General features: G+C 44.6%; 1 protein-coding gene across 1 annotated transcript in view; it reads right to left on the bottom strand.

Moving 5' to 3' along the window:
* pdia5 (protein disulfide isomerase family A, member 5) overlaps nt 1-26,714 on the bottom strand; it is a 52,555-nt gene that overhangs the window by 21,575 nt on the left and 4,266 nt on the right. The window contains exons 2-10 of the mRNA XM_076030995.1: nt 25,184-25,313; nt 19,461-19,548; nt 12,951-13,034; nt 12,754-12,799; nt 11,898-11,990; nt 10,792-10,852; nt 9,876-9,943; nt 6,956-7,047; nt 1,489-1,560 (exon numbers count right to left, since the gene is read on the bottom strand). Coding sequence (XP_075887110.1) covers nt 1,489-1,560; nt 6,956-7,047; nt 9,876-9,943; nt 10,792-10,852; nt 11,898-11,990; nt 12,754-12,799; nt 12,951-13,034; nt 19,461-19,548; nt 25,184-25,313 — 734 coding nt within the window. The remainder of the gene's footprint in view (nt 1-1,488; nt 1,561-6,955; nt 7,048-9,875; nt 9,944-10,791; nt 10,853-11,897; nt 11,991-12,753; nt 12,800-12,950; nt 13,035-19,460; nt 19,549-25,183; nt 25,314-26,714) is intronic.

Consider the following 26,714-nt stretch of genomic DNA (forward strand, 5'->3'; position numbering starts at 1 on the left):
TGTTATGGTTTCATCCCATCTCAAGAAATGATTGTAGGAGAAAAAAAGCCAAAATACACACCAAAAGAATTTGTCTTTTACTTTACATTTTTGGCACATTGATCAGCATTTGTTATTGATTTCCAATTCAGCGGCGCGCAGTAAGAGTCGGGTCACCGCTTAACATGACTACAACCCACCCGACTGAAAATCTAATGCAATCAAATTAGCTCCAGATCATGTTTTGAGTGTAATCGAGACGATTTCAGAAACTCAAGAAAACAAACAAACAAACATAAAAGCTCTGACACGATGGCAGAAAACTGCCGTCAGTCGGGGTCCAAACCATAAGAAAACACCACAAGAGCATGAAACCCACATTCTGAGACACAACCACACAAACAGTGTCATAACTAAAAAAACACATGTGCAGCCTCTGTCCCAACATTATTCTGCTTTATTCAAAATGCACACTGCAGCGGGGGAAAATAAATGAATAAACAAATATATATTTTAGCCATAGTTGAAAAAACTGCTTTCATTGTCTCCTTAATGTCCCAAGCTGTATTTATTGAGTCTGTCTGCACCCTCAATGTTTAATTAGGTTTAATGACTGCTGACTGCACTTCTCTCAGGTATAAATTTTTAACTTTAACAGCACAATAAACAGTTTTGCATAATGACATCACAGCCCGCAGGTCCCAGGTTACATCCCCAGCTAGGTCACATGGAGAATACCACCTCAAGGCCCAAACTTGAAGTAGGTTTACATGCTCTGATTCTCTTAGAGATAATAAAAGATAATCATGATTTGTTTTTTGTTTTTTTAATCTAATAAAGAACCACCTTAATTAGACTTACTTGGTGATTAGATGGCAACCATTCTGACAACCTCAGTGTCTCGATGCCAGTTTGGCATCAGGCTCCAGACGATGCTGGTGATTAATAAGGACTCAGTTTAATACTTAAAGAGGGACTGAGGAGGAGCCAGCGCTGCCTCCGGGCTCAGAGTGAAGCTGCGGCGCACACACGGTCTGGTTCCTGTGATAGCCCTGCTCGGTGCCCTTTGGGCTGCGGCCCTGTGGACACGCCCCCCCGCTCCCCTGCAAAGCCATTAATGCAAGTGGAAAGACAAAGTGGAAGACGAGAAAGAGGCAGGCGAAACGAGGCGAGGCGAGCCGCGGTGGGGGGTGGAAGTTTTCGAACCGAGCGCAGATGCCGAGGTGAGAAAGAATAATGAGACAAGAGGCGAGCAGCTGTAGACGGATGACACCGCGGTAAGGTGAGCCAAGGTGTGGAGACACGGTGTAATGAAGACCGCAGAAGGAAGGAGGTGATGTCAGAAATTTAAAACGAGAGACGGCGGCTTTTCACTTATTTCCTGACAGACGGAGACGGCAGAATGCAGCTTGGCCCCTTTCTCCTTTGCCGTTTCATTTCTTTTTTTTTTTTGCAATTGAGCCAATCAGAAGGACGGACAAAAGTCGAGAAGGTTATGAGAACACTTACTTTTTCATCCACTCCGCAATATCCCTGGACGTAGCTCCATAGTTTTCATAGTGGTAAAGGAATTTCCCCTTCCTGGAAGACAGCAGAAGAAAAGAGAAAACACATTAGGAGCTGTCTATTTTCTACAGGCCTTTCTGACCGAGGCACTTGGAGGCAAAGATGCAACAATGCAACAAGATTACAATTTATTTAAAGTTGCCATACCATGCAAAATCAAAAATTACTCGTGTTTTAATTTGATGACAGAAAGCGTAACAAGTCTGTGAAAGAACTTAGCAGCAGTGAGAAAAGTCTCTTCATCTTTTACTTCTTTGGCGCAGTCCATCGTATGATGTCACAAAGGGAACCCATACCTCTCAAAATGTTTGTGACCACACCCCCAGCCCAAAGTTGGCTCTGTCCTCAAAGACCACCTTGTTTTTATCCCACACCCAAAGAATTGGAAGCTCCAACAAAGTATCAGTCTCAGCACAAAGCCAAAACCCAGCGTTTTAGCAGATGGTTGCAAACAGAGAGCTAATTATGCTGTTTTTGTTTTTGTTTTTTTGTTTTTTTTAAATCTAGAGAGTTTCTTTGCAGAATTAATTGGCAAATAATGGTGAAACGGGGTTTGGATATGGCGCTTTTAAATATGATCATTGCCAACAAATGACATATCTGAGGTCAAAGCCATGAAAAATAGTTGCTAGCTTTAAGTTTAGTCTCATGGATTACTCATAGCTTGGTGAGGCGTTTTTGATATTTACTGGCATCTGTATTTGAAGGGGGAGCCAAGCAGGAAGGCAAATCTCTCCATTTAGCAGCTGCTCCACATTCTAAACAGCACAAAGTCATAAACTGATCCAGTGAGTTCAGGCATCAAAACGGGGGTCCTATCGGGTGCATTCTCCTAGAAAGATTTCCAGGCAAATTTCCCCAAAAAGGACACCCTGGGGTAGAGGCACAGCTCGATGGATAGATTACGTCTATGATATGACCTTGGCAGGGCCCAAAGGTGGAGCGAGAAGGAAGCAGCATTTTGAATTATTGCCTGCTGCAAATGGGGATTGAAATGTTATGACAAGTGTGTTAAAAAAAAAAAAGAGAAAAAAAGCTTCCCCAATTAATTTTCTTGCCTCGTACAGTCTGTGCGAGAGGGAAGAAACTCTGTAATTTGCGTCTGTAGAAACAAACAAAAAAAGTTATTGCAAGCAATTGGAGAACTGTCTGAATCAGACAGCAGGAGCAGAGCGGCTCAAACCCCACCGGAATTGTTTCACGAGTGCTGAATAAATAAAAAAAACCCAATAATGATTGATAACCTGGCCTCTGCGGTGAATTTTTAGCTTATAAATATATATAAGAAACAGCAGCCCGGCCGTCGCAATGCATTTGAAATGAGTAACAAGCGTCGCATCAGCTGCAGTGTCAGAAACGATTAAAAAACATAAGCAGAATTTCCTCGACGGCGACACAAGTATCACCTCTGGCTCGACGGGGGGAACAGACAGACCGACGTCGTGGCCCAGCCTGACCCGGCCCGGCACCTGGGGATCTACGGTATCTGGCTCTGGGCCAGTGGGAATGTACAGACACGGAGGACGTTGATGGCGAAAAGTTAAAGCCCCCTCTCGGATCGTCATTAAAAGGTGCCACACGATTAGAGGCGGCGGATTCGGTGCTCGGAACGTACATTTTAAGTGAGCGTGCTTCTTAGAACACCAGCACGGAATCAAATTGGCGAGATTAACGGCCAGCTATAAAAAAATAAAAATAAAAAAAATTCGATGAACAGATAGGATGAACTCTATCCCTAGGACAGTAGGAACAAGCTGATACAGGATTATCAGGAATATTTAACATTGGTGAGAATTTCCTCATCTCTTATTAATAGGCTGTCTGTTTTAAGGTCACACTGGAAACATTTAATAAATACAAGCAACATAAGTGACAATTAGAATGATAATGAAAACAGTCTTGGAGACATTTCAGGCGCCTACTTGTTGCCACCCCTATGTGAGTCATGATCTCACCCTGCGGCCCCCTCCAAGGGAAACATTTCTGGCTCCGCCAATGATAACAAGACATGAACTTGGTGGGGACAAAAAAAAGAGTAGAGGCAAATAAAAAAAGTCGACTTCATTGTTTAATTGATGAAAGAAAAAAGGCTGAGGTGTGCTGCTGCTGCTGAGCGGCTACAGTTCACAGCTTTCCTTTATCTGCAGGGGGTGTTAAAAAAAAAAAAGAAGGAAAAAAGAAAGACCTTGTTACAGCGGGTGCAACGGCGAGATAACTCCAACGGCGCTGATGCCGATTTACCCTGCAGTGATTAGCGGGCTGTTTATCAGTGGAGGGGCTTATTACTCTGGCCGCTGAGCTCCGATGGTCGTTAGCTAGCCTTGCGCTGCCGGCTAACTGGACCGGTGTACCCGTCCCATCCCCCCAAAACTGGTGCGCGCTGTTACGGGAAAGGGCCAAAGACAAAAAAAAAAAAAAAAAAGAAGAAGAAAGAAACGCACACGCTCTCGGACTGGGTACCGCCGAGGCACTTAATCAGTCCCAGTCTAATTAAAAGGTCCGACTGGAATGAGAGAGTGTTTAATGTCGGAGAAGGAGGGTGATAAAAGCAGCGCGAGAGCAAGGAGAAGCTCCGAGCGAAGTCGGAGCTGCGGCGGAGCAGCGACACACACACACACACACACACACACACAGCACTATAAATACAAAGACAGTGGCGGGACGTTCTGGCTGGGGGGTCTGCTTTTAACAAACACCATCAGTCACACTCGGAGCCCCTACCGGCAAATTGTGGCTGCACGCTGCGAGTCTGTATATATATATACACGGCTGTATGCATATTTAGACGCTGAGCAGTAAACTAAAATTACAGCAGCGGAACCAGTATAAATTTCATGCACACGTAACCGAGTGGAAGGGAAAAAAAAACTGCCTCAGAGTGCTGAGCGCTGCATCAATGTCACCATGTTGCCGTTTATTAAAAGCCTCCATTAGTCCGACCTATTAATGATTAAAAGCCTTCGGGTAGAAAAGAGAACTACTTTGAAAGAGGCATTAGGGGTATGGCAGCGGCTTAAAACAAAGGTAGTGGCGAAAGGTGGAAAGGCAACAAAGACTTTAGAGGACTAGTACTTTAACACTTTCTGATTGTTAGACTCTGGCTTCATAGCCTTGTACGATCAATTGTTCATGGTTCATTTAGAAGAAAGAGAGATTTGTTGTTTTTATGGCAGCTGCTTGGAACAAAGAGACTGGTGTAAAACCTCAGTTAGCCGAGCGAAAAACTTTGTCCTGATGTGCTGGTACCACACTGCTGCAAGTTTTTGAGCAAAAGCTGCAGCTAATAAGATTAGCGTAGCTGCAGCGACAGTACTGTTTTGAATCAAAAGCTGGATGGCGTTTACAGAACATAAAAACAGCGCTGGGGGCTTTTTTTCCCGGTGGACATCACTGGTTTGCTTCACTCTCAGATGGCTCTGGTCAGAGTTATGTTAAAGCATTGCGTGGTTAACGTTGCCACTGGGAACAATAGGAAGCCCAAACGTAATAGAAAAAAGGTACATCGAATCACCCTCCAAGTTCTGGCACCCCTTTTCCAAATGCTTTCCCTTTACGAATACGTTAAATACAAAGAATTTGGGAAAGTTTCCATGGGGGGCGGCAGGTCAGGTTACATATGCAACACGACAAATGGAATCAAAACTGAAAAAACTTCTGACAGTTGTAGAAAGTTGCTCCATGTCAGCAGCTCCACTGCAGGGATGCATGTTGCTTCAATGAGGATAACTGACACAGGGAATGTGACTGTAGTTGAATATCAACGAGTTATCGATCTTTTGTTCATAATCTTAGCATCTTTGTCGTTTTAGACACAGTAAAATGAACTGAAATGGCACGGTCATGAAGTGGTTAGCGCTGTCGCTAAAATGACATCATCACCTAATTTGCATAATAGGTCATGCACATGTCATCGCAATGGACACTGAAGGGCTGTATGAGAGAGAAATAACGTGGAAGAGGCAAAATAAATATGTTTACTATATTAAGAACTACAATGCACACTGCGCAATTTATTTCCAGACTGGACACAGGGGTATAAACATCTGCTCTGACTAGCATGGAGGGAGGGAGGACGGTAGCACGATTTCGTAAGAAGGTAAGAAGAACAAAACGTGGTTTCACGTCCAAGTCGCCAAAAGTCACTAGAAAAAGAGCACCAGAAAGGCTAGATTTGTTGCCAGTCGCTTTTCTAAATAAAAAGTTGCTGGAGGGCTGAAGACTCACTAAATAATATAAGTTGGCAACACTGCTTCTCCCAACTCTTTGCCAGGATTCTGTCCAGGTACTCCAGCTTCCTCCCGCTATCCAAGGACATGTTGAGCTAACTTGAGACTCTCAATTGTCCGTGAGAGTGAGTCTGGACGGTCGTGTCTCTCCTACCTGATTGGCCCTGTGATGACCTGGAGCCTTGGCGAGAGTATAACCCCCCCCCACTGAAGATGGTCGGGATACGCTACAGTGACTGTGTGCGCAGGAGAAGCGGTGACAGAGAATGGACAGACGGACAAGCGGCTATTCCACTGTGTCGTTGCTACCTTGTGGAGTCATTTAACAAAGTGTCCGATGAACTCAATCGGGCCCTGTGGACCAATTGCCAAAATAATCACTTTGGAGTTGAGCGCAGTTCCTCCGCAGCTCGAGAGCCCTCGAGAAAGGCAGCCGATGGCAGGGATTTTGCAGCTCTTCCCCTATTTAGTTTGTTAGTTAGCCAGCTATTCCTTTTCTCTGCATGCTGGTCTTGTTTCCTCTCAAAGTCTCAGTCACTTAGAATTGGAGACACGACCGCAATATGCTGTCTGCCCACTGCTTCTTAACTTCTCCACTCTGTTTCCCCGTGGAGATTAAGACCTTTGATCGAGGGAGGAAATCTCAATGCCCGGCAAGGTTTGGGAAACTCTGCACGCCTGGGACTGCGGGGCGCATCAGTCGTGTCTCATTATGCATTTTTTTTTTGCTCAGATTGTGTTTGCATTGGCATTTCTTTCTGTTTTTGCCTGTATCTTCATGTGTAAAGTGGCTCCTCTTGTGCATGTTTTGACAAGCAAAACGTGATCCGCCGGGTCTTTACAGACTGTTGCAGTTTGATGATTGACGGTGCTGTATGCGCCGTCTGACTTGGAGCAAGAAAGCACACACAACAGGAAACGGGAGACGCGAAAGTGTTTTAGCGCATTGCTACATCCGCAGCCCCTTTCTGAGAGTTTACTTTTTCAAAGGACGTCAAAAAACTTTCTACCTGGCAGCTCTAAACCTCGGAGGCCGCCGCAGCAAGCTGCAATTCTGTCACCAACAGGCCGTACTTCAAGAGTCCGGGCCAGGACTGCGTTTGAAGTGGTCCCACTCTGATGTTGTGAGCTTTGGAAGTGACGACTGAGCCTAAAGTGAGATGGATGAGAAGGGGCCGACTCACTCGAAGAAGCAGAAGGTCGGGTAGCCTTTGACGTTGTACTCCTGCTTGAGGCCGTCAAACTCAGCCGGGTGAACGTTCATTCCCGCGAGCACCTTCAGAAGGAGACAAATGCGAGAAATCAGACGAGCTGTTGGAGAGCTGAACGAGAGGCAAAGGCCGGTAATGTGATTAAAAAAAAAAAGAAGTTCACAATGAGGCTTTCCAGAAACAAATACATCTGTGTTAGCGGCAAGAAGCAGCTTTGTGTACTGTTGTTGCCACGTGATGCAAGAGCACAGCAGTGTAAAAGTGTAATGTACTATCCTTGAATATCTCGAACGTCACATCTTAGAAGTCAACCAGAATCCCAAAGAGGCCTTGCAGCTGTGCGACCCCTCTTCTCTGTAGTCTACGATTCTTAAGGGGCGTCTTGGGGTTAAACGCATTACGAAAAATAAGACGCAGCGCTTTCTTTGATTTTAATGAGACAAAAACCTCCCTCAAAGTCTTTGGGGGCGTTGGGCGGGGAGGATGTTTACTGGATTAATCCAAACACCAAAGAAAGAAGAACGCCCTGTGTTGTGCAGGTTTCCTGCAATTGCATTGACAGAGCAGAAACAATGCAATGATGAAAACAAGAGGTGTGCATAGCTGCCACATTAATGAGATAGGTACGTGACAAACTTCTCAACCCCTAAACACGAGGCACCGACTTTGAGCTTCCATTGAGCACCGCTGTGTGAGTCCAGTATGATGTAGTCAGACGCTTACAGGCTCCCTAACCATAATGTTAGCAAGCTGACTAATATTAGCATTAGCCAACATGCTCCTGGCTACCATGTAAGTAATGATTCCTCTTCCCCATCATCTCATTGACAGAGTTGTCGCCGCTACTGCTAGCGAGCTAACTGCAAAGAAGAGGTTGGACAACGTGTCACTGTTGTGCAACTGCTTCTCTAGCTGCGTTTGTATAAATACATCAAGTTAATGGCTTGCATTAGGCCTGCGGAAAAAGCAACAGCTGTGTGGTCATGTTTTTCTAAGCCGTCTATGTTAAAAAAAAAAAAAAAAAACCTAAAAATGAAAACGGTGCAAGCCAATGCGGAAAAACACTCCTCCGCCGAGGTTGATGCACCGCATAATGACACAGCTAATGTGTCACGCAGATCAGTGATTACAGAAAACAACAGGTAATGATTTGTTAAGCTAATTTGGTCACAACTAAAAATAGCACCAAGGGGGCGGCAGGGGGCGGGAGGTTGGTGGGGGGGGAATCAACGGATACGAAAACACACGTGGCACAACTGCAGCAATTCCCGCGTGAACCTGGCGGTGTTATGAGCTCTTTCAGATCAGGCGAGGCGCATCAACTCGGATGTCCTCACGGAGCTCTGGACGCACAGGCTGCACATCTTGGCAGACCACCAGGTTCACTATTCAAATCTGTCTCTTCTGCACAGCAGCGTCAGTCTCCTGCAATAACAGGCTGACTTCCAGATATGTCTTGGCTGTCTCAGAGGTGCACACACACACACACACACACACACACACACACACACACACACACACACACACACACACACACACACACACACACACACACACACACACACACACACACACACACACACAGAGGGAGTCTGCATGCATTCATTTCCAGTCGAGAGCGTTGCGCTTTCGCCACTCAAGAGCCTGATAACCAAACAAACGTGCAGCTTAATTGTCTCGGCAGTCACTCTCCACTTCATGCGAAGTAAACACAACATGCCGCGACTTCCACCGCCTCCCGAGGAGGGCTGCTTGCCTAATTCCCTCTTCCAGCTGCAGGATATTCTCCGCCGCCGCACTCGTCGACCGCAAAACGGCGCGTCTTCGTGCGCATGTTTCCGGTGCAGTTTCACCATTGGTGGTTTGGAAAAACCCAATGGGACCGTGGGAGGAGTTAGAGATTGGGAAAGGCAACGGGAGATAACAACAAAGACTGGGCAGGAGATGCACACAATTGAGGAAGCACACAATCACCAATCTCAGATCCCTGGACTCTGGTTTCACAGTCTTGCATGTTTAATTGCCCGAAAACCTTGCAGGAAACATTATACTTAGCCCTCTGTTTACAACTCACAGCCAAAACTGATACTTTATTGGACCTTCTACATATTTCAAAGGAGTAAAAAAAACAATGTGGAACAAGCAGCTGGCTTTGGTGGATTGGGGGTGGATGGGGAATCATGAAGTTGGAGGTATTAATGTCCTATGCAACATCGCAAAGGGTTTCTTTTTTGTTTTTGTTTTGCTAAACAAACATAATTGAGGTGAATTTTGCCTCGTAAGGGACCTTTAAATGATGACATTCAGCTGAAAGCATTTAAGCCCTTAGTTGCGCCTGCAGGCACAATTTGAAAGGCGCATTTAATCATATTGTTGGATATGCATTATACCTGTGAAATAACTGAACACTTTATCATCTAAAAAAACAAACAAAAAAACTAAACTCAATGCCAGACAAACGAGCGGGCTTTTCAACACACTGCCGTAAACAAAAAGCAATGTCGGCATGAGGGATAAATCAAGGCCGGCCGAACTTGTATCAGGGCTTTGGGATCGCTTTTAAAGACCATTTGGGTTATTATCCTGCCCGCCACCAGATGCATGGCGCGGAATATGCTGAGAAATGGCATTGAAAAGTTTTGCTGCGGGCCAACGCGGGCAGATCCCCCCCCCCCCCACAGCCCCCCCCCCCCCCCCCCCCCGCGCAACTGATGAACTGCGCGGGCGCCGAGTGCCAAAGCTAAACCGTCTCAACTTTTACTGCTGACACATCACATCCCATCCCATCTGCAAACGCTGGAGACTGGACGGCTGAAGAATCAGATGCAGTTAATGCAATGCGACGGTGGACCAGGCGTGTGCATGCAAAATTAATTTTTTCAAAAACACTTACATATTTGCCTTTGGTCTCTGTGGCCGCTTGCTGGAAGATGGGCTGCATTCGCTTGCAAACGCCGCACCCTGCGCCGAAAAACAGGGGACAGAACATTACGTCAGCATCGGTTCCACTGCCACGTCGGGAAACGTACGGACGGTTAATGTCTTCCCATGATGCCAGAATTATTGTTATTCGAAACACTCTGACAGTAGTTTGGAGTGGGAACATCTGCTTTGAAAAACGCAGTGCGTGTACGAATGAAGGGCCCCCGAGTGAATTAGTCAAAGTTTACTGTAGGAAATTCCAAAAGAAGATGCGCTGTCAATTTGGGGCAGCTGCGGCAAAAACTTTACACTCGAGAACTAGGCCACGTTAGAATGGCCATTATTTATTTTCATTTGTCAAACGCTTGTGAGTGCAGCAGCCTGGTTTGAATTAAAACGTTTGCAAAACTCAACTCCATTGTGATTTTTCCAATAGCGCGCAAATTAAAAAAAACTACAACAGAAGGGTCTATTTTAATCATTTTGCTGCTGTCATTTTATGCATCCAAGGGTTGAATTTGACATTTATACACTGATACGGAGAAATAATAATAAAAACAAAATCGAGATTAATATTGTGAATAGCGATATTGGTTATTGGCCATATCGTGAAGGCTGTTTTAGGTGGTCAAAAAAAAAAAGAAAATTTCCATTGTTGACTGGTTGCTTCGAGTCGGAGGCATTTTTATTTCTTTAAATCTTTGGACGTTCAACAGCGCACAACAGTCAGTCAGAATGCATTTGTCAGCAAATATAAATGGGTGGGAATCCCATTTATATTCCTGATCTGATCTATTAGGGGTCTTTACTTTAACTATACTTTATTCTAACTGAAGTTTTTTCACGTGACGTGACTTTCTTCTTAAGGCCATTAAGCCGTTACTCACATGGAGCGTAGAACATCATGAGAATCGGCCGCTCCTCTTTCTTCAGGAGCTTCCTGAAGTCCTGGAAAAAAAAAAAAGAGGGAAATGACTCGGACTGAGGCTTGAACTTTCATTAACCAAACATCATTCTAGAGCAGACACTTGCTCCGAGAAGGCGTTTGACGAAAGAGGCTCGGAGCTGACGAGCACAGGGTGAGCTATGTGGAATGAATCCCCGGTGAGCTTTGGTGAGGAGACCAGCTTCTCCTCCCTCATCATTGCCTTCAGGACCGAGAGTTGCTCTCTCGAAAAAACCTCGCACACAGCACAATCCTTTGTTGACACCTTTAGAGAGCCCCAGGCAGGAGTGGCTGTGCGGGTGAGAAGTGACAGCGGTGCTGTTCATTAAATGAGGATGTAGTGTGTGTGTGTGCGTGTGGACAGGGTCCAGGGTTGTGGATTTACTGCAGGGTATATAAATATATATATATATATATATATATATATATATATATATATGTATATGTACTTTTCCCTCCTTATGTGAGGAGAAGGACAGTTGGACCGAAGCTGAGAGAAGAGCTGTTCCTTGCTGTGTCAGTCCAGATGGTTGCATTCAGGCAAGTGGTGAACTGAGCTGGACTCTCTGCACTGTAACGACTCGGACAGAACTTTCTATAAATCTGTACCATATTGTGAACATCATTTTCACCGTTTGACTTACCAGCAATGTCTTCTACGAAATAGACTGTGGTCACTTAATTCGTCCTCATAACCATAAGAAGCAGATAAAATGATGCACTAATAATGCTAATGGTACTACTGATATGAAATAGCATTTAGCATTGTCAGATATAAGGTGATAAAAGTGCTACATCCTGCTTTGGTGGTGTTATGTCTTCTGGGCTCAGGCCCTCTCTAACTTTACTAAATGAAACATGAAACATGAAGCATGAAACAACGAATGCTAACGTTGCCCAAGCTAAAATTGTGCTGGATACATCACTTAATCCAAAGAGTTGAGGTTAAAAGTGAAAAAAAAGAAGCTTATTGCAACTTTAATTGTTAAAGTCCCAGTTTTTTTCACCTTCTTTATAGCATGCCACCATCTCCGACAGCCTCCTTACCTTTTCTGTCCCTACGTGCACGACATCTTTGGCCTCTGGGTTCTCCTCCCACAGCGGGGGTCCCGACGGGTCTTTCAAGAACGCTACCATGGACTGGTTGTGAGGACAGTAGTAAAAATCAGTCACAATTTGAGTGAAGTAGACAAAAAATATCCACTAAACGAAAACAAAACTTCTATTTCAAAGAAGCAAAAAAAAAAAAAAAAAAAAATAGATAGATGATAAAGCAGATAAAGTAAGAGCAGACGTCACTTCATTTCCAAAAGGAGGAAGACCACTGAAGTGGACGCTAATGAACTTGGTAAATCTCCTTTTATACAATTTTATACAATGAACTTTTGCAAAAAATGCTTATGTGAGCAATATTTGAAGAACGGTATCAAAATATTTAGTACTGCTTTGGGGATTACCTATAGTAGTACAAACTGGAATTTTACTGGTCATTGAAGAGGGTTTAAAGCTTGTTATTAACCCATTAACCACCACAACAAAGTTTAAAAACAAATAAATGAACCAATAAATAAAAAGAACAGTGGAAAAACCTTGTTTGCATTTATTTTTTCCTTGCGTCAGAACTAATCCACGACTATTTTTTCTGCTACAGATCCAGTGTTTTTAAAATATTGATGTGGTTTAGACAGGCAATTAAAGGTGTAATGACACAAACATTACTTTTGTAATCGAATCCTTCAGACAACCAGGCAGACTGTGGAACAGCCTAGATAACCAATATAACTGCACTCGCCATGCAATTAACACGAATAGACGTTATGCATTTATTACTTCCCCAGCCTTCATCTAATTGAATGTGAAAAAAAAAAAAAAAGAAAGAAAGAAAGAAGGAAAAACTGGATACCTTAAAGGTTGCTGGTCTGCTGTACTCTGTGTGAAATGTCCCGTCTCTGAAAAACACATGAGACACAGTGACTCTCAAAAACACTGCGGCGTAGGTTTTTTTTTTTTGCAGTCGAGAGGCAAGAGGTGGGCGAATGTCAGACAGGGGAGGAAGAAGAAAAAAAAAATATACATGAAAAAATGTTCTCAGCCACTAACTTGTAGTGCAGCAGCTCGGCTCCCCCAGGTCTGGAGCTCGGGTCCACCTTGACTTTTTTACAGAGCTTCCTGCCCTCGGAATCTCTGGAGAGACAGACACAGAGAAAGACATGCAAGAGCTCAAACAGGGTTGGAACGACAGGATCTGTGAAGAAAAATGAAACACACAATATCGTTTTGAAGATAAAATAAGATAGAAATGGATACTTTATTAATACCGGAGGGGAGATTTAACCGCTGCAGTAGACGGAGACAACAGGGAGCGTTTAAGTAGGTAATAAATTGATAAAATCAGACAAGCAGCAAGAGCCACAGTGACACCTCCTGTAATCTCCAGGGCGAGGATTTTTTTTTTAATTTTTATTAAATGAAACACCTGCATTAATTTTGCATCAAAACAGCATAATTGCCCCATACGGCTTGACACAAAACAAGGCTGCCTCCCCCATATATTAGCGATGCGGGCGCAAGGCGAGCAGCAGCAGCACAGATGGAAATGAGCCGCTGATTGCAAGCGACGCTTTGCTCCCACTCTGTCATGAACGCACGGAACGCACACAATGTAAAAAAAAAAAAGGCTGTTCTTGAAGGCTTATTTTAGGCAGCGGGAGGGGGAGGGGGAGGGGGGCGGGGGCGCCGTTGGAAAGGAAATAAATATGCAACCAGCCACCTACGCACACTTCACACTTGCTAAAGTGAGGCATGACGGTTGGCATGCAGCTACCCTCCCTGCCTGCCGCCTCCTGCAGAATAAAGGGCAGCGGAAACGTGCACTCATTTAGAGCGAGAGGAGCAGAACAGTTTTTTTTTATTATTTTTTTTTCCTGGAGCTCAGACTTAAGGATTCAAAGTCGGTGATTTCGAGGTCTCAAGGATTGAAAGTCCAGTCCCCGGTTGATGGAGGAAAGCGGGGAAAGAAATAAGTGCCGCCGAGTGCGTTTCCTGAGAGACGGCGGCGCGTCAGGTGGCGACGGTCTGAGCCTTAAGCTGACTCACGCAGGCAGATGGCGCCGGTCAAGTCACACCAGGAGCAGATGTGACCTCGACGTGCTTCCGACGATGATGCACGGTGGCCAGATTCGAACCCAGTCGGCCGCTCGGGTGAGCGCGGCACGCGGGTCAAAAGAGGGAAGGACGGTCGAAATGTGGCTGAAACGACTCCATGATTCAAGGTGAATTTGGGGGGCGGGGGGATGAAATTTTATTTTGAAAATCTGGAGGTAAGGTGATGCCTTTTGATGCGACTGTTTCTTGTGCATTATCTGGAGTAGTTCAAATGGTGAGTGTGTTCTTCTCCCCCCATGGGTTCTTCTTTACTTAATTAATATAAAAGAAACAAGGTTTTCTTTCAGGAAACATGACAATGATTAACGATGAAACCAAAGTAAAAATGAGTGAAAATCTGCAATTTACAATCGTCATTCCATTTCTGAATGATAATAACATCAATCATTTGGGAAAAAAATACTAAAACCTAATTTTGTAAGAATATTATCCTAAAGAGTTTTGATAATTGACAGATATTGCACAAAAGATTGGAATATAATACTTTCAGATTCAATTATATCAAAGGCCCCAATATTATGCAAAATTCACTTTGCTGGGGTTTTGTGACAACCTCTTGGTTTCTGTCCCAACAATGAGCTTGGCAGTTATGATACTCAAAAAACATTCTACTTCTATTGTGGCTTTGTTTGTCAGAAAGTCCGTGCTAAAACACACAACACTTTGTGATGTCACAAAAGGCACAGACTGGTATTGGCTCTGCCCTCCGAGACCACCTTGACTTTCTCCTCTTACAGCGACGTGGACGCTCCAACAAAGCATCACTTTTAAACTACTTTAAAACCCACTTTTTGTTGTTGTGGTTGTATAATTGATAGTGTGCGGCTGTACAACACTGTAGTACTGGATGACAAATAAAGGACCCGAACACTGACACAATGCAGACACTTTTTTTTTTAGTTTGAGATGAGAAAATGCTGTCGGAAAATTTAGTCGACCTGAACAAAAGGACCTGAGTTGGAAAGTGACATGCGGCGCTGTAATGAATTACCAGCAGGTAGAGTTAATTACAAAGCTTTACACACACACACACACACACACACACACACACACACACACACACACACACACACACACACACACACACACACACACACACACACACACAATGGTGCACAACAGCAGAACGCTTTCAGCCATTTACGCATTTTCTCATATATAAACTGTAATATGAGTCAGAGAGGAAGCCGCGGGGGCCTTTGTGTTTATAACAATCCAACGTGCACAGAAGACTGGCAGTGAGTGACTCACACACAACCTGGTGTTCGGTACAAAAAGGACACCGGCGGCTCGTCATTGTCCGGCGATGCGTCACTTCTAAAGCCGCCGCGAGTCCCGAAGCTTTACGCCACAAAAGCAAGTTGCGAGTCCAAGGGGGAACACTAGGTAACGAGTGGTGAGGCAGAAAAGGTGCCAACACAAAGACGAGCTATTGTCCAGTCCTGCTCGACTGACACACTAACACCCACGATTCCTTGGGGCACCGGCAGCAGACGTCCCACGCCGCTTTAGTTCCACCGCCGGTGAATTTTTGATGCCGTTCCGGATCTTTAGCGGAGGAGAGTCAAAGTTAATTATTTAAATGTATTGTGATGGTTGTGTAGGAGTTCAGCTCTGGTAATGTACGGGTGTTTCTTTGTCCAAGGGGTTGTTTACACGGAGACAGACATTTTTGAAACCGCACTTGCAAAAAAAAAAAAAAAAAAAAAAAAGAGAACAAAACGATGTAGTACCTATGCCCAGCCTGGAGTGGTGGCGTCGCAAGTTTACTCCCTGAGGGCGGAAGAAGAAGACCACCTGACGCACGCCGGGTTACAAGAAGCAGCAGCTCGCTAATAACATTAGCACCACAGCGAACAGAAAGAACGATTGCCAGTGAAAAGACGGTGTGGACAAATGTCAGAGTTGAACTTCTGCTTCCAGTTACTTTAGAAAGGAACGCTTTAAAAGGTCCATGTTAAGAATGACTGGGAGTCGTGCCAGTAAAAGTTTGCTAACATTTTTGTCATTTAGGTTCCTGCGCCAATATCCCAGTCTGCCCGCCCAAAAGAAAATCAATAAAAGGTAAAACACGGCGTTTGCAAATCGCCTTTGTTGTGTTCATTTTCACTTTGCACACAATCCACGATCGATCCACAAGCACCGTGTGTTATTGTTCGCTATGGTTTGGGAAGACTGCAGGCTGGTCATTAATAGCACTAACGAGTCCGTTGCGCGACGTGGCTGTTGTTGTGAGTGGTCGTCTGCACCTCACGGCCGCTCGGTTTGCAATGCGGGGGTGAGGTTTAGACCTGTGACATCAGCGTTTCCAAAAAAAGATCTGTTTAGGCGTTTACATGAAACCAGGCAAGGTGGCGCTTTCAAAAAATAAATAAATTAAAAATAAAGTTAAAATAAAAACCCACCCTGAGAAGCGTTTTTGAAAAAGTGCCGTTTCGGTCTGTGTGATTTCAGTGAAAACGCCGGCTTCGTGTAAACGCAAGGTCGAACCGCATAAATATTTGCGCGAGAAACCCGTATTCCCATAATTGGCCCCTAAAAAAACAAGGGACTAGTGAACGATTTTGTTTTTCATAAAACCCTGAATTTGTTGAGTTTGCTAATTCATGACAGCTTATCACCTCGACCAACACAAAACCTTCTCGGGAAGAACTGCAAATGATCTGAAACGCGGCACCGCCAGAACAGGCCGGCGCTGGAACGTGTTTGAGATTTAATGGCTCCGAAGACAAATAATGAGTTCCATCATTGTTATTATTACGCATTATTGCATTACATTTGGTTTGCTGGACCCTCATTACCCGCCGGCGAAGTGGAGCAAGGTGAACCTTTCACATGCTGTTCCGGACGGAGCCCCAACACTCTGCCTGGAGCCAAAGTCAACACGGCCCATTTAGTGAAGGATTAGTAACGGATTCATCACGCAAAGAGGATAAAGCTCGGCGTGCCATTTAATTATCGCAAACAAATCCTTATCTGCACTCGCCGCCTCCCACTGACTGACCCGTGTTGCGCCAGCTCATCGACTCTCCCTTCCTGAATGAGATCATCCACCGCCCCCCCGCCCCGACTGGCAGATCTCCGCTGGCCAACACTCAGGTACCCGTCATCTGTTCGGAGCGCGTCATTCCAGCCTCCCTTCCTCAGCGGAGCCGGCCGCTCTCGCGACGTGATCCCGTCCCGAAGCGGCACCGTTCGCCAGTAAGCCAAATGGCGGGATGCGTTTTGGCGCCGGGCCGCTGGCACTGCCTCCGTGTGTCCTGTGGGGAGGCACCCGGCGTTGCTCGGGCTTTCCAGGCAGGAATCTGGCCCCCGGGGAAGCTCTGACTGGGACTGACCACTGATTTGGATGATGAGTGGTTGGATCGGCCAATCAGGCAGATCAGCTGACACCAGTCAGGAGCGTATTTTCTGTACGACTCTGTTTCCAATAGTGACTTTGACGGTCATTTGTATGAGTCGATAGAGTGATTTTAAATGGTACTTGTTGTTTTATTTTGTAATAATAATACTACAGTTAGAGAATATCGCAATTCATGCTTTCAGATGGCTGCTGTTTGCCTGGAGCTGCGGCTGCCCAACGCGTCTTTCAGCCATCAGCACTGACATGAGCACAGCGAACCACAGAGCCGAGGAGGAGGTAAACAGAAAGATAGTATGATAGACAGATAGGTAGATAAATAATACATATTATTATAATACTTACTTGGACTTAGACTGATTGGAAAACATTTCATCTGAATTTAAGCTTCGATTCCTTAATTTCGATGCCATGACCATGGCCACCAACACTATTATGACACAGATGATGTCAGAATTAATATTTTTTTTATATATGCCTCTTTTTTACTTGTATACTTTGTGTTTTAGCTGATTTTGAAATACAGTTTTATATGATATAATTTTCACATTTCAATGTTGTTTTGCCTCTTCAAATCATTATTTAAATAAACCAAAAAAGATTAAACGATTACAAAATTAATCAACGGCTGCAGGTCAGAGTCGAAGCATGTGAACCCATTACATTAGAACGGAAAAAAAAGAAACGGATTTTGGGAAGAATTAAATGTTTTTCATGTGAAGCCATTACCTCTTTGTTTGCACAGGGGAGAGTATACCGAGGTCAGCGAGTCAGACAGCAAAAAAGAAGAATGCCTGTGGAAAGTCTCTAAGAGGAAGTGCCCAACAACAGTTGGCACGTTCCATTCGAATGTTAAGAATTTCTTCCCCTCATTCCGTCTGGCTCTCCGGCAGTGTGAGCGCGATAGTGCGAGGTGTCAAATGGGAGTCGCTGCCTTCCACAGCTTCCTGTTCGATGATACACCCCTTCCTCTCTGGGGGCCGAGGAAAAAGACGGATTGCGGCTGATGGGTTGACAGGTACGAGGAGCAAAAAAAAATAAAAAAATAACAAAGAGCGAGAGGAACTAAACGGCAGGAAGGGCAGAGCGGAGGGAGCGAAAGTGCAATCGCAGGGGAGCGGAGCCGGCTGCGTCGCGGAATGCGAACAATCTGAGGCGATACCTCGGGAGCGTCCTGCATGCGACCAATGTAAACACTTCTGCGGGCTGCGTTGAAGCTGGATGCGAATAACGTAATAACGACGATAATAAATTTAAAAATGTAATAGGCCAATAACGTAATAAAAGTCCTGAACCAATATCGTAAAAACTGTTGTTGCGTTTGCAATAAATGGGCCATTTTTAAAATGTAGTTGGCCTATGGCGTAATAATTGCGTAAATAACATAATAAAAGTGCTGAACAAAAAAAAAAGATTTTTTGGCCAATAACGTAATAACTTATTACATTATTAGCTGGTTATTACATTGTCGACCTGTTAAAAACATATATGCAAATGTAATAACTGCGCCAATAACATAATGAATTATTACATTATTGGCCAAAAGTTATTACGTTATCGATTCGGTATTTTTATTATGATACTGGCCTATTACACTTTGAAAAGGGACAATATATTATGTTATCGGTCGTTACTACGTTATTGGCTTCTACGAGTGACGTTAGCTGCGTTTCCATTACCCATAGAATTGCACAAAACCTAAATATCTTAGTAAAAAAACTGGCAATGGAGACAGCTAAACTTCAAAAAACCTCTCAAATATCGCTAAAAGGTTTTGACGCTCTCATGAGGTGGTTCAGATGTATCGATATTAGAGGTATATCGCAAAAGTGTCATGGAAACACTTTTTCACATTTATGCGCCACTGGACGTGACGTACAGAGTCACGTGACCAGTTCACTTCAAGTGAAAATGACGCATTATGTTTGGATGGAGGAGGAGGCCGAAAATTTTTAAGAAGTAATCAGAAAGAAAGAAAAACACCTGCAAATCACAATTGCACTTTGTTGAAATCTTAGAAATGTAGCTTTTATTTTGCGAAAATGGAACGAGGGGTCACGGAGGGCTCCCTCCAAGCTACTCACCCACAGTTGACCCAGGCGATGGTCCCCTGGCCCTTCACCGTCTGGGCCACGTCTGACAGCAACTTCAGGTGCGAGTCCCCCGACGTGGCTGCGGGCACAGAGAGAAGGAAACAACGGTGAGCCTCGCTGCCGAACCCCCAGAGGACGCGCGTGCTAGCACACCGACACAAAAGGCCGCGCTGTCCGCCGCGACAGAGCGGAATCGGGTTGCGGCGGAGCTCGGCATCTCGGGTGGCCGAGGGAGAGGGAGCGAGAGAGGGAAATCGCCACGCTGGGGGCGAAATCGGAGGGGTTCGCCTTGTACCTTTCACTGGACGCTGTCCGCGGAGGAGGTTCGGGTTGCCTCAGCTTTCAGCGTCGCACAATGGCGTGACTAAGCGCGCGGAGTAACCGGCCGTTCAGCGGCACAAAGGCCCTCTTTGCAGGTGGCACTCAAGCGCAGTCCCTGCGACTCGGGTGCGATCGGATAACGTTTGACCGTGCAGGTGTAAAACAGGCCCTCAAAACGCATTCGCGCTCCGACTGACTGCCTACGGATTCCATGCAACATCTGAAAGGTGGTCAAGGGTTGCACTCTTATCAGAATCAACCGAACGGGGGGGGGGGGGAAGGCAGTAAAATCCACTCGGATTCTCTGCAGGTGGAAGCGCCAAGAAGGAAAGAAGAAAGATTTGACAGAAAATGAAGAGCAGGATAAGAAGGTTTTGGAGTAGAAGAAAGATTTCAATTGTAAAGAACTGAGTGTTTTACATTAGGCTCGGCAGCAGAGTCCTAACCTGCTGGCAATAAGTGAAAAATATTTCAGTCTTTCAAATAGTGCAGTTCAAGTTTATTTGACAGTGAATGAACTTTAAAACAGGGCAAAAAGTGCAGGTGTGGGTTGGTATTAACTCAACATATCTCCCGATGCTGCTTTCTGCCCGTGAATCATCTTTTCTTCCGCTTTCATTTCTAAAAGAAATGAAAAGCAAACCAATTCCACCTGTCAGATCTGAAACTCGCGGAAGAATCAACAATTTCGCAGACTGTGTCACTCGTTCATCACATGAGTCATCCACCCCTTCCGCTTCAAGAGAATGTCTGTTCAAGCGAGCAGAGCACAAAGGATGATGAGTTGGCATGGACTAGTATTAGATGTAGTTCCTACTTCCTTCTGTTCTGCTTGAACAGCAAGTATTTACATGCCGTGTATATACTTGTGTGTATTACACGCATTGGCCACTTTATTAGGTACAAATTCAGCTACTTGTTTAGACAAATAACTAAATTGGCCAATCACTTGGCAGCAGCTCAATCCATTGAGGCATGTAGACATGGTGAAGGTGACTTGCTGAAGTTCAAAGCAAGCATTAGAAACGGGAAGAGATGAGATTTAAGTGCGACTCTGAACTTGGTGAATATGGTTATTGGTGCCAGACGGGCTGGACTGAGTATTTAACAAACTGCTGCTGATCTACAGGGATTTTCACAACCATCTCTAGGATTTATCAAGGATGGTCCCACAACGAGGAAATATCCAGTGAGCTGCAGCTGTGATAAGGAAAAATGGCCTATTGAGGTCAAGGGTCAGAGGTCATTATGGGCCGACTGGTTGCGAGACCATAGAAAGACAACAGGAACTCGAATCACCACTGGGTACGACCCTGGATGTATTGTGAGAACTGGATACCTGACTGGCAATATGGCGGCGTGTCGACTTTTCCCAGTGGCCACTCGAGGTACTGCAGGGGAAAAAAAGCATTTTTCCAATAGACTGCAATATGATGACTGTGACCTCAAACGCGATTCATAGCAAATGTTTCTATTGTAGATTTTTCATTTACGGCCTTTTAGTCGTTTAAGAAAATGATAAAGGGTAGAAAATCACCAGAAAAGAGTTTATTCTCATCGTGACGTCACAATGTCGTACGTGCTGCGTCTCAACTCGTTGTGATTGGCTGACGTGTCTGTAACGAATCGTTCTGATTGGCCAAATAGATCATGTGGGTTACAGAGGCATGATGGGAAGTGACTCTACTGCCCATGCTCTATGGGCCCATAAATGCGGAAGTCAAAAACTTTTTCGGCGTATGCGCTGGGTGAGCAACTTCGTTGAAATGAATGGGCCGCCATCTTGGATTCTGGCAGTGTGGGTACGACCCGAAAGGCATCAGCGAGTCCAACTTTCCTACTTGCAGGGGTAGTTCCGCTTCAATTGCAATAAAACACCTTGAGACCCCCCTCCTTTCCCCCCATGATAGGACTGACAACAAGGATGAGCTCATTCGAGGTTGCCACGGAGAGTTCACAGCTGCGGGGGTCTCGCACAATCTGCCGCGTCGGGGAGAAAAAGGTGGCTAAGCTGCGCTTTGCTGCTCGGAGGGACCAACACAAAGCAATATCGCTGATTTTCATCAGACGTGGCAGGCCAGCGGAGTTTCTTTCCCGCGTAAAGTAAACAGGGTGTAATATTATTCTTCTTCTCTTCTCGCATAATACATCACTTTTACACTCCCGGCGAAATCAAATTTGCTTTATCCCAGTTTTTATTCATTGCGTAAAGAAGAAAGAGGGGAGGAAAAAAGTGCGAGAGCCCCCATCGTGCCGTCAGACCGAGGCTATATTTGGATTTAGGAGCGGCGTGATGACTCTGCAGAGTCGCAACAAAAACATCTGGTGCCGGCGTTGGGTTTAATGTCGCGTGTGGACGAGAGCAGCCACGTTCGACGAACTCACTGACATACTGTATTAACACCAATCAGAATCTCCGGGAAAGCGTCCAGACAAAGGGATCACATTCACGGTTCAAACGTGACTGGTAGTTTCTTCATATTTGCTCCCCTGAAAAAAAAAAAAAAAAAAAAAAACGTTGAGAAACTTGCAGGGCAGGTTCGCCCGCGTGATCAATTGCGGCCGCAGCTCGATACGTGGGGAGCCGCGGCCTATGCGGGCCGATACGGGTCATGAATTATGAAGCAAATAAATCTGTAGCCGAGGGCCTCGGAAAGTCGGCCGCATATTGGAGAGTGGGAGGGGAGGGTATTCCGAAACGGATAAATTAGTAATATCAAGCAGCTCCTCATTTGCAAGCCCGCCTGCGCTTCCCTCTCGGAGATATGCTAATCATTACAGAATTAAAAAAAAAAAAAAAAACACCGGGGGAGATCGGGTGAGGGAAATACCGCTGTAAAACTTTTGCTTTTAAATTTCCAGTTTTGAGCGAGTGCGAACCAGCTGTGTTAGAAAACGTTGCAGAGTCTATTACTTTAACCGCGGCGATCGCTCTGCTCGGCGAGCGGCACCAACGAAACCAATTCTCCCTGTGATCGGAGCGCTTTGACTCATTTTGAAACAGTTGCGCGGTTATATAACAACTGAAACTCTTCATGGAAATCAATGTTCTTCAATTGAATCCTCTGCATTGATCTCACGTAGCCGTTTGGTAAAAGAGCCAATAGAAAGGGACACCTGATTAACATGATTAAACGACCTTTCCGCTTATCACAGTTAAGCAGAAGTGCTGCGGGTAATTAAGGCGAGTCTATGGATGGGAATTTGAAAAGGGGAGGGTCACATAAAATGAACTACAATTAAACACAAACTACATTTAATTACAGGGAAAGAGAGATAAAGAACGAGGAGGATCGAAAGTGCTTGGGTCAACAGTTCGGAGCAGCGGAGAGGGTGGAAAAGAGGGGAGGAAGCCTGCGCAAGCAGGTCGGAGCGGGCGAAGAAATGCGAGACGGGTGCGAAGGAAAGGTGTACGTTACACTAGAGGAAAGCAGCGATGTTGTCTGGTCTGGAGACAGCTGTGGCACTGAGGAAAAGGCAGGGGGCGGAGCAGGAGATTAAAATGTTGAGCTTCATCTGAGCACGTTGGAAGGACAGTGCATGTTAGATGTTTTGCGTTTTCATTACAGTTTTTTGCAAAATGAACGTGATATTTCTAAAAATTTCCACAAAGTACAATTGCGATTCGCAGGCGTTTCCACTGAATGGCGAAACGCGCATAAGCCAAAATTCACGTGAGATCTCTTCCCGCAAGAATTACGAGAATTCTCGCGGGACCACAATTCTCGTAAAATCTCATTCCGCGAGATTTACGACAATTGCGTTAGCTTTAGTTTGTTTACGCTTGCTGCCAAGAATGGTTGTATGTATTTTTATATTGTATTTTTGTCTTTGATTACTTGTAAAAAAAAACCAAAAACATTTTGTTTCCTCCTTCGTCCAAACATAACGCGCCATTTTCACTTGAAGTGAACTGATCACGTGACCTTGTCCGTCACATCCACTGACGTGTAAATGCGAAAAAAGTGTTTCCATGACACTTATCCGATATACCTCAATATCGACACGTCTGAAAAACCACCTCACGAGAGCGTCAAAACCTTTTAGCGATATTTGAGAAGTTATATATTTAGGTTTGGCACAATTCTAGGGGTAATGGAAACGCAGCTTGAGATGGTTTGGACATGTGCGGAGAAGGGACAGTGAATATATGGATAGACGGGAGGCCTGATGGAGGAAGCTGCTTATCAATTAATCGTTAATCGACCCATAAGGTCAATCAACTAACGATTAATGAATTCATCGATAATTTGCATCCCCAGCTTCCACCTTTGCACTGTGATCACAGTGCTGCAGATGTTTTGGTGAAAATCAGCCAAACTTTACACCACTCCTCGATTTTGAGATGGCTCTGCCAGAACGATGATCACTCCCTGGACTCCCCTGATATCGTTGGCGCCGACTGCTTCTCCTAAGATCCTCGAAACTACAGTAAGCAGCCAGATGGGTCTGGTTGTTGTCAAGGCTATTGGTCTGAGAGGCAACATTAGCCTCCTGTGAAAGCCCTATGGTGAGATGACGGGCACTTCTGTTCTGTTCTCTCAATAAAGAGAGTTGGTAGCCGGTAGTTGGAATTCTATACTACCCACAAACATTTTGGATATTTAACTTTTTAGGTGAAATTCATGGAAAATGCAAAACCGTTCATGTTACAGTGATATTGTATCATGGAAGTCGGGGATGTTAAGTGGAAGAACGCAACGATCATTTCTTCATCTCAAAAACAAAAGCTCACAACATTTGGAGATTTGAAAAAAAAAATTCTAAATATAACTTCACCGCATGGCCTTTTTGTTGATCGTTGTCTCGAACATGATGTCAAAATGTGAACAGCGTGACTAAAAAAGGACTGTCTAAATACAAAACTGCAATTGAACCACAATATTTTGTTTTCAATTGATGGATCACTTGTGGCGATTCTGTTTAACCCCAAGAGAGCAGCATGTTATGTAATAAGTACTGGGAGACTGAACAGCTCCGTATGTGCATTCAAAAAGTTTAGAGAAGATCTGATAGAGTTCACTTGAAGTGCATTTCAGTTGCATACTGAAATTTCAGCCCAAAAATCGAACATCCCAAACTTTTTGAGAGCAGTGTATTTTAACCCTCAAGAAAAGGTTTCGCTGTATCCTTTGTTCGTCTTTTAAAACAAAACAAAAAAACCTGCATTCACTTCTGATGCAACTACTGATACTGCAGCATCCGTGTTTATACTGCTTTCGCCACAACTAAAAGAAAGTAGTGCAAGTAAGCGGACTAAAAGCACTTTTTACGGGAGGTTGGCAAGACGGATGAGCATGACGTCAGAGCTGAGACAGAGTGAGCCGTGGTGCAGGGTTGACATTTTGATGGCTTTGTAATTGAAGTAACTTTGTGGTCCGTCCTCATCTGACCTGTCTTTGTGTAGAGCACCAGAACGTTGGTTCTTGTCCTGAGCAGCTTCTTGAAGTCTTTGTGCTCGCCGACCTTCTCGATGAGAGGAGACACCTTCACCGCCTGCAGCAGCAGCGGCAGCAGCCACACCTGGACGAGCACACAAACACAACGACGTCAGAGATACCCACAAAGGCCAACATAAAAGACAATTAAAAAAAAAAAAAGAGACCAAGTTCCAACTATTAATCATAGCTTGAGAGTGAAAAAAGTTGAAAATGCCATTTCAAGAGTTCTTTCTTTTGGCAAAGTTCTTCAAACCACTGCGGTAGAGTTCTATTTATATTAAATATTCAGAATATCCAGAAGATGATTAAAAAAACTTTTCTGTCGACCGACCTTTCAACAAACTGCCCCTCCCGAAAAGAAAAGAATCTCTTTATAAATAATGCATTTGAAAAAAAAAACAAAAACCCAAAGACATTTAATGTCAAGATAACCATTTTTTCACATTAAACTACAATAAACTTTACTTCGACAGGAGCTTCTCTTCACCACGAGTCAAAAAGACCTCCCAAAAACTGAATGGCCAATGCAACGTCCTTCGACCGAATTATATCAACAGTGGACTAATATGTTGTTTTCCAAGATCATTCTGAAAAGCAAAGACAAAAATAGCCACCAAAGAAACTTTTTTTCAGCCCTAATCGCTGTCCCTCAAAAAGACTGGCCTTCACTGAGAACATCAAGGCTTTGCTTGGCATTTAGGTCGATGTGTTATTGGTCTGTCTGGCTCCTTTTACCTTCATCACACCACTAGCTTCTGTGCGAGGCGGCGCACATGAAAACAACGTCTCTTTTGAAAAGCTTTCCCTCTAATCAAAGGCGACCGGAGAGAAAAACCAGACTGATTGCGCTCAAGCCACCACCAAGTGAGCCGCATTAATTCCGTGCATTCTGGCCGCCCCTCTGCGCTCCGAGCGTTGATCAAAAAGCCTCATCCTTTCTGCAGCCGCAGACCTAAATTGGACACCGAACATCGGTGTCTTCGCTCAGCTCGTCCTGTACCGTGAGCCAGTACCACCTTGGGCAAAACGAGCTACCGACTGGTCGAGGAAAATCTGATGGGAGTCTTCAGGTACGACACACGAAAACCTTTCAATCAAATGAAATCTGGGCCAAAGACGACGATCGGGCAAATGGGTGCAACTTTATCAGCTTGGAGCCTTCAGCTGATGATGTGCACAGCAACATCAACTCAACTCTGGATCAAGGCCACAAGAAAGGAGGGAGAGAGAGAGAAAGAGAGAGAAATTATTTTCTTATCTGCCTGGCAGGAAGGATTAAAATGATGCAACAAAAAAAAAACATCACTCTTAATTTCATGATATCTAAAATCATCCAAAAAATAAACAAATGATATCAGAGGTTGTGACTGAGATCCATTTTCATTTCTTACCTCACCAACAAAACAAACATCTTTGTTTTGGGGTGATAAATTACAGCATGACTCCTCTTGAACAATTTTTTTTTAACTCAGTTTTACTCATC

This window comes from Nelusetta ayraudi, unplaced genomic scaffold (genome assembly GCF_046127955.1).
Source record: "Nelusetta ayraudi isolate G7.1 ecotype Tasmania unplaced genomic scaffold, CSIRO-AGI_Nayr_v1 ptg000031l, whole genome shotgun sequence".
In the NCBI taxonomy this organism is placed as follows: Eukaryota; Metazoa; Chordata; class Actinopteri; order Tetraodontiformes; family Monacanthidae; genus Nelusetta; species Nelusetta ayraudi.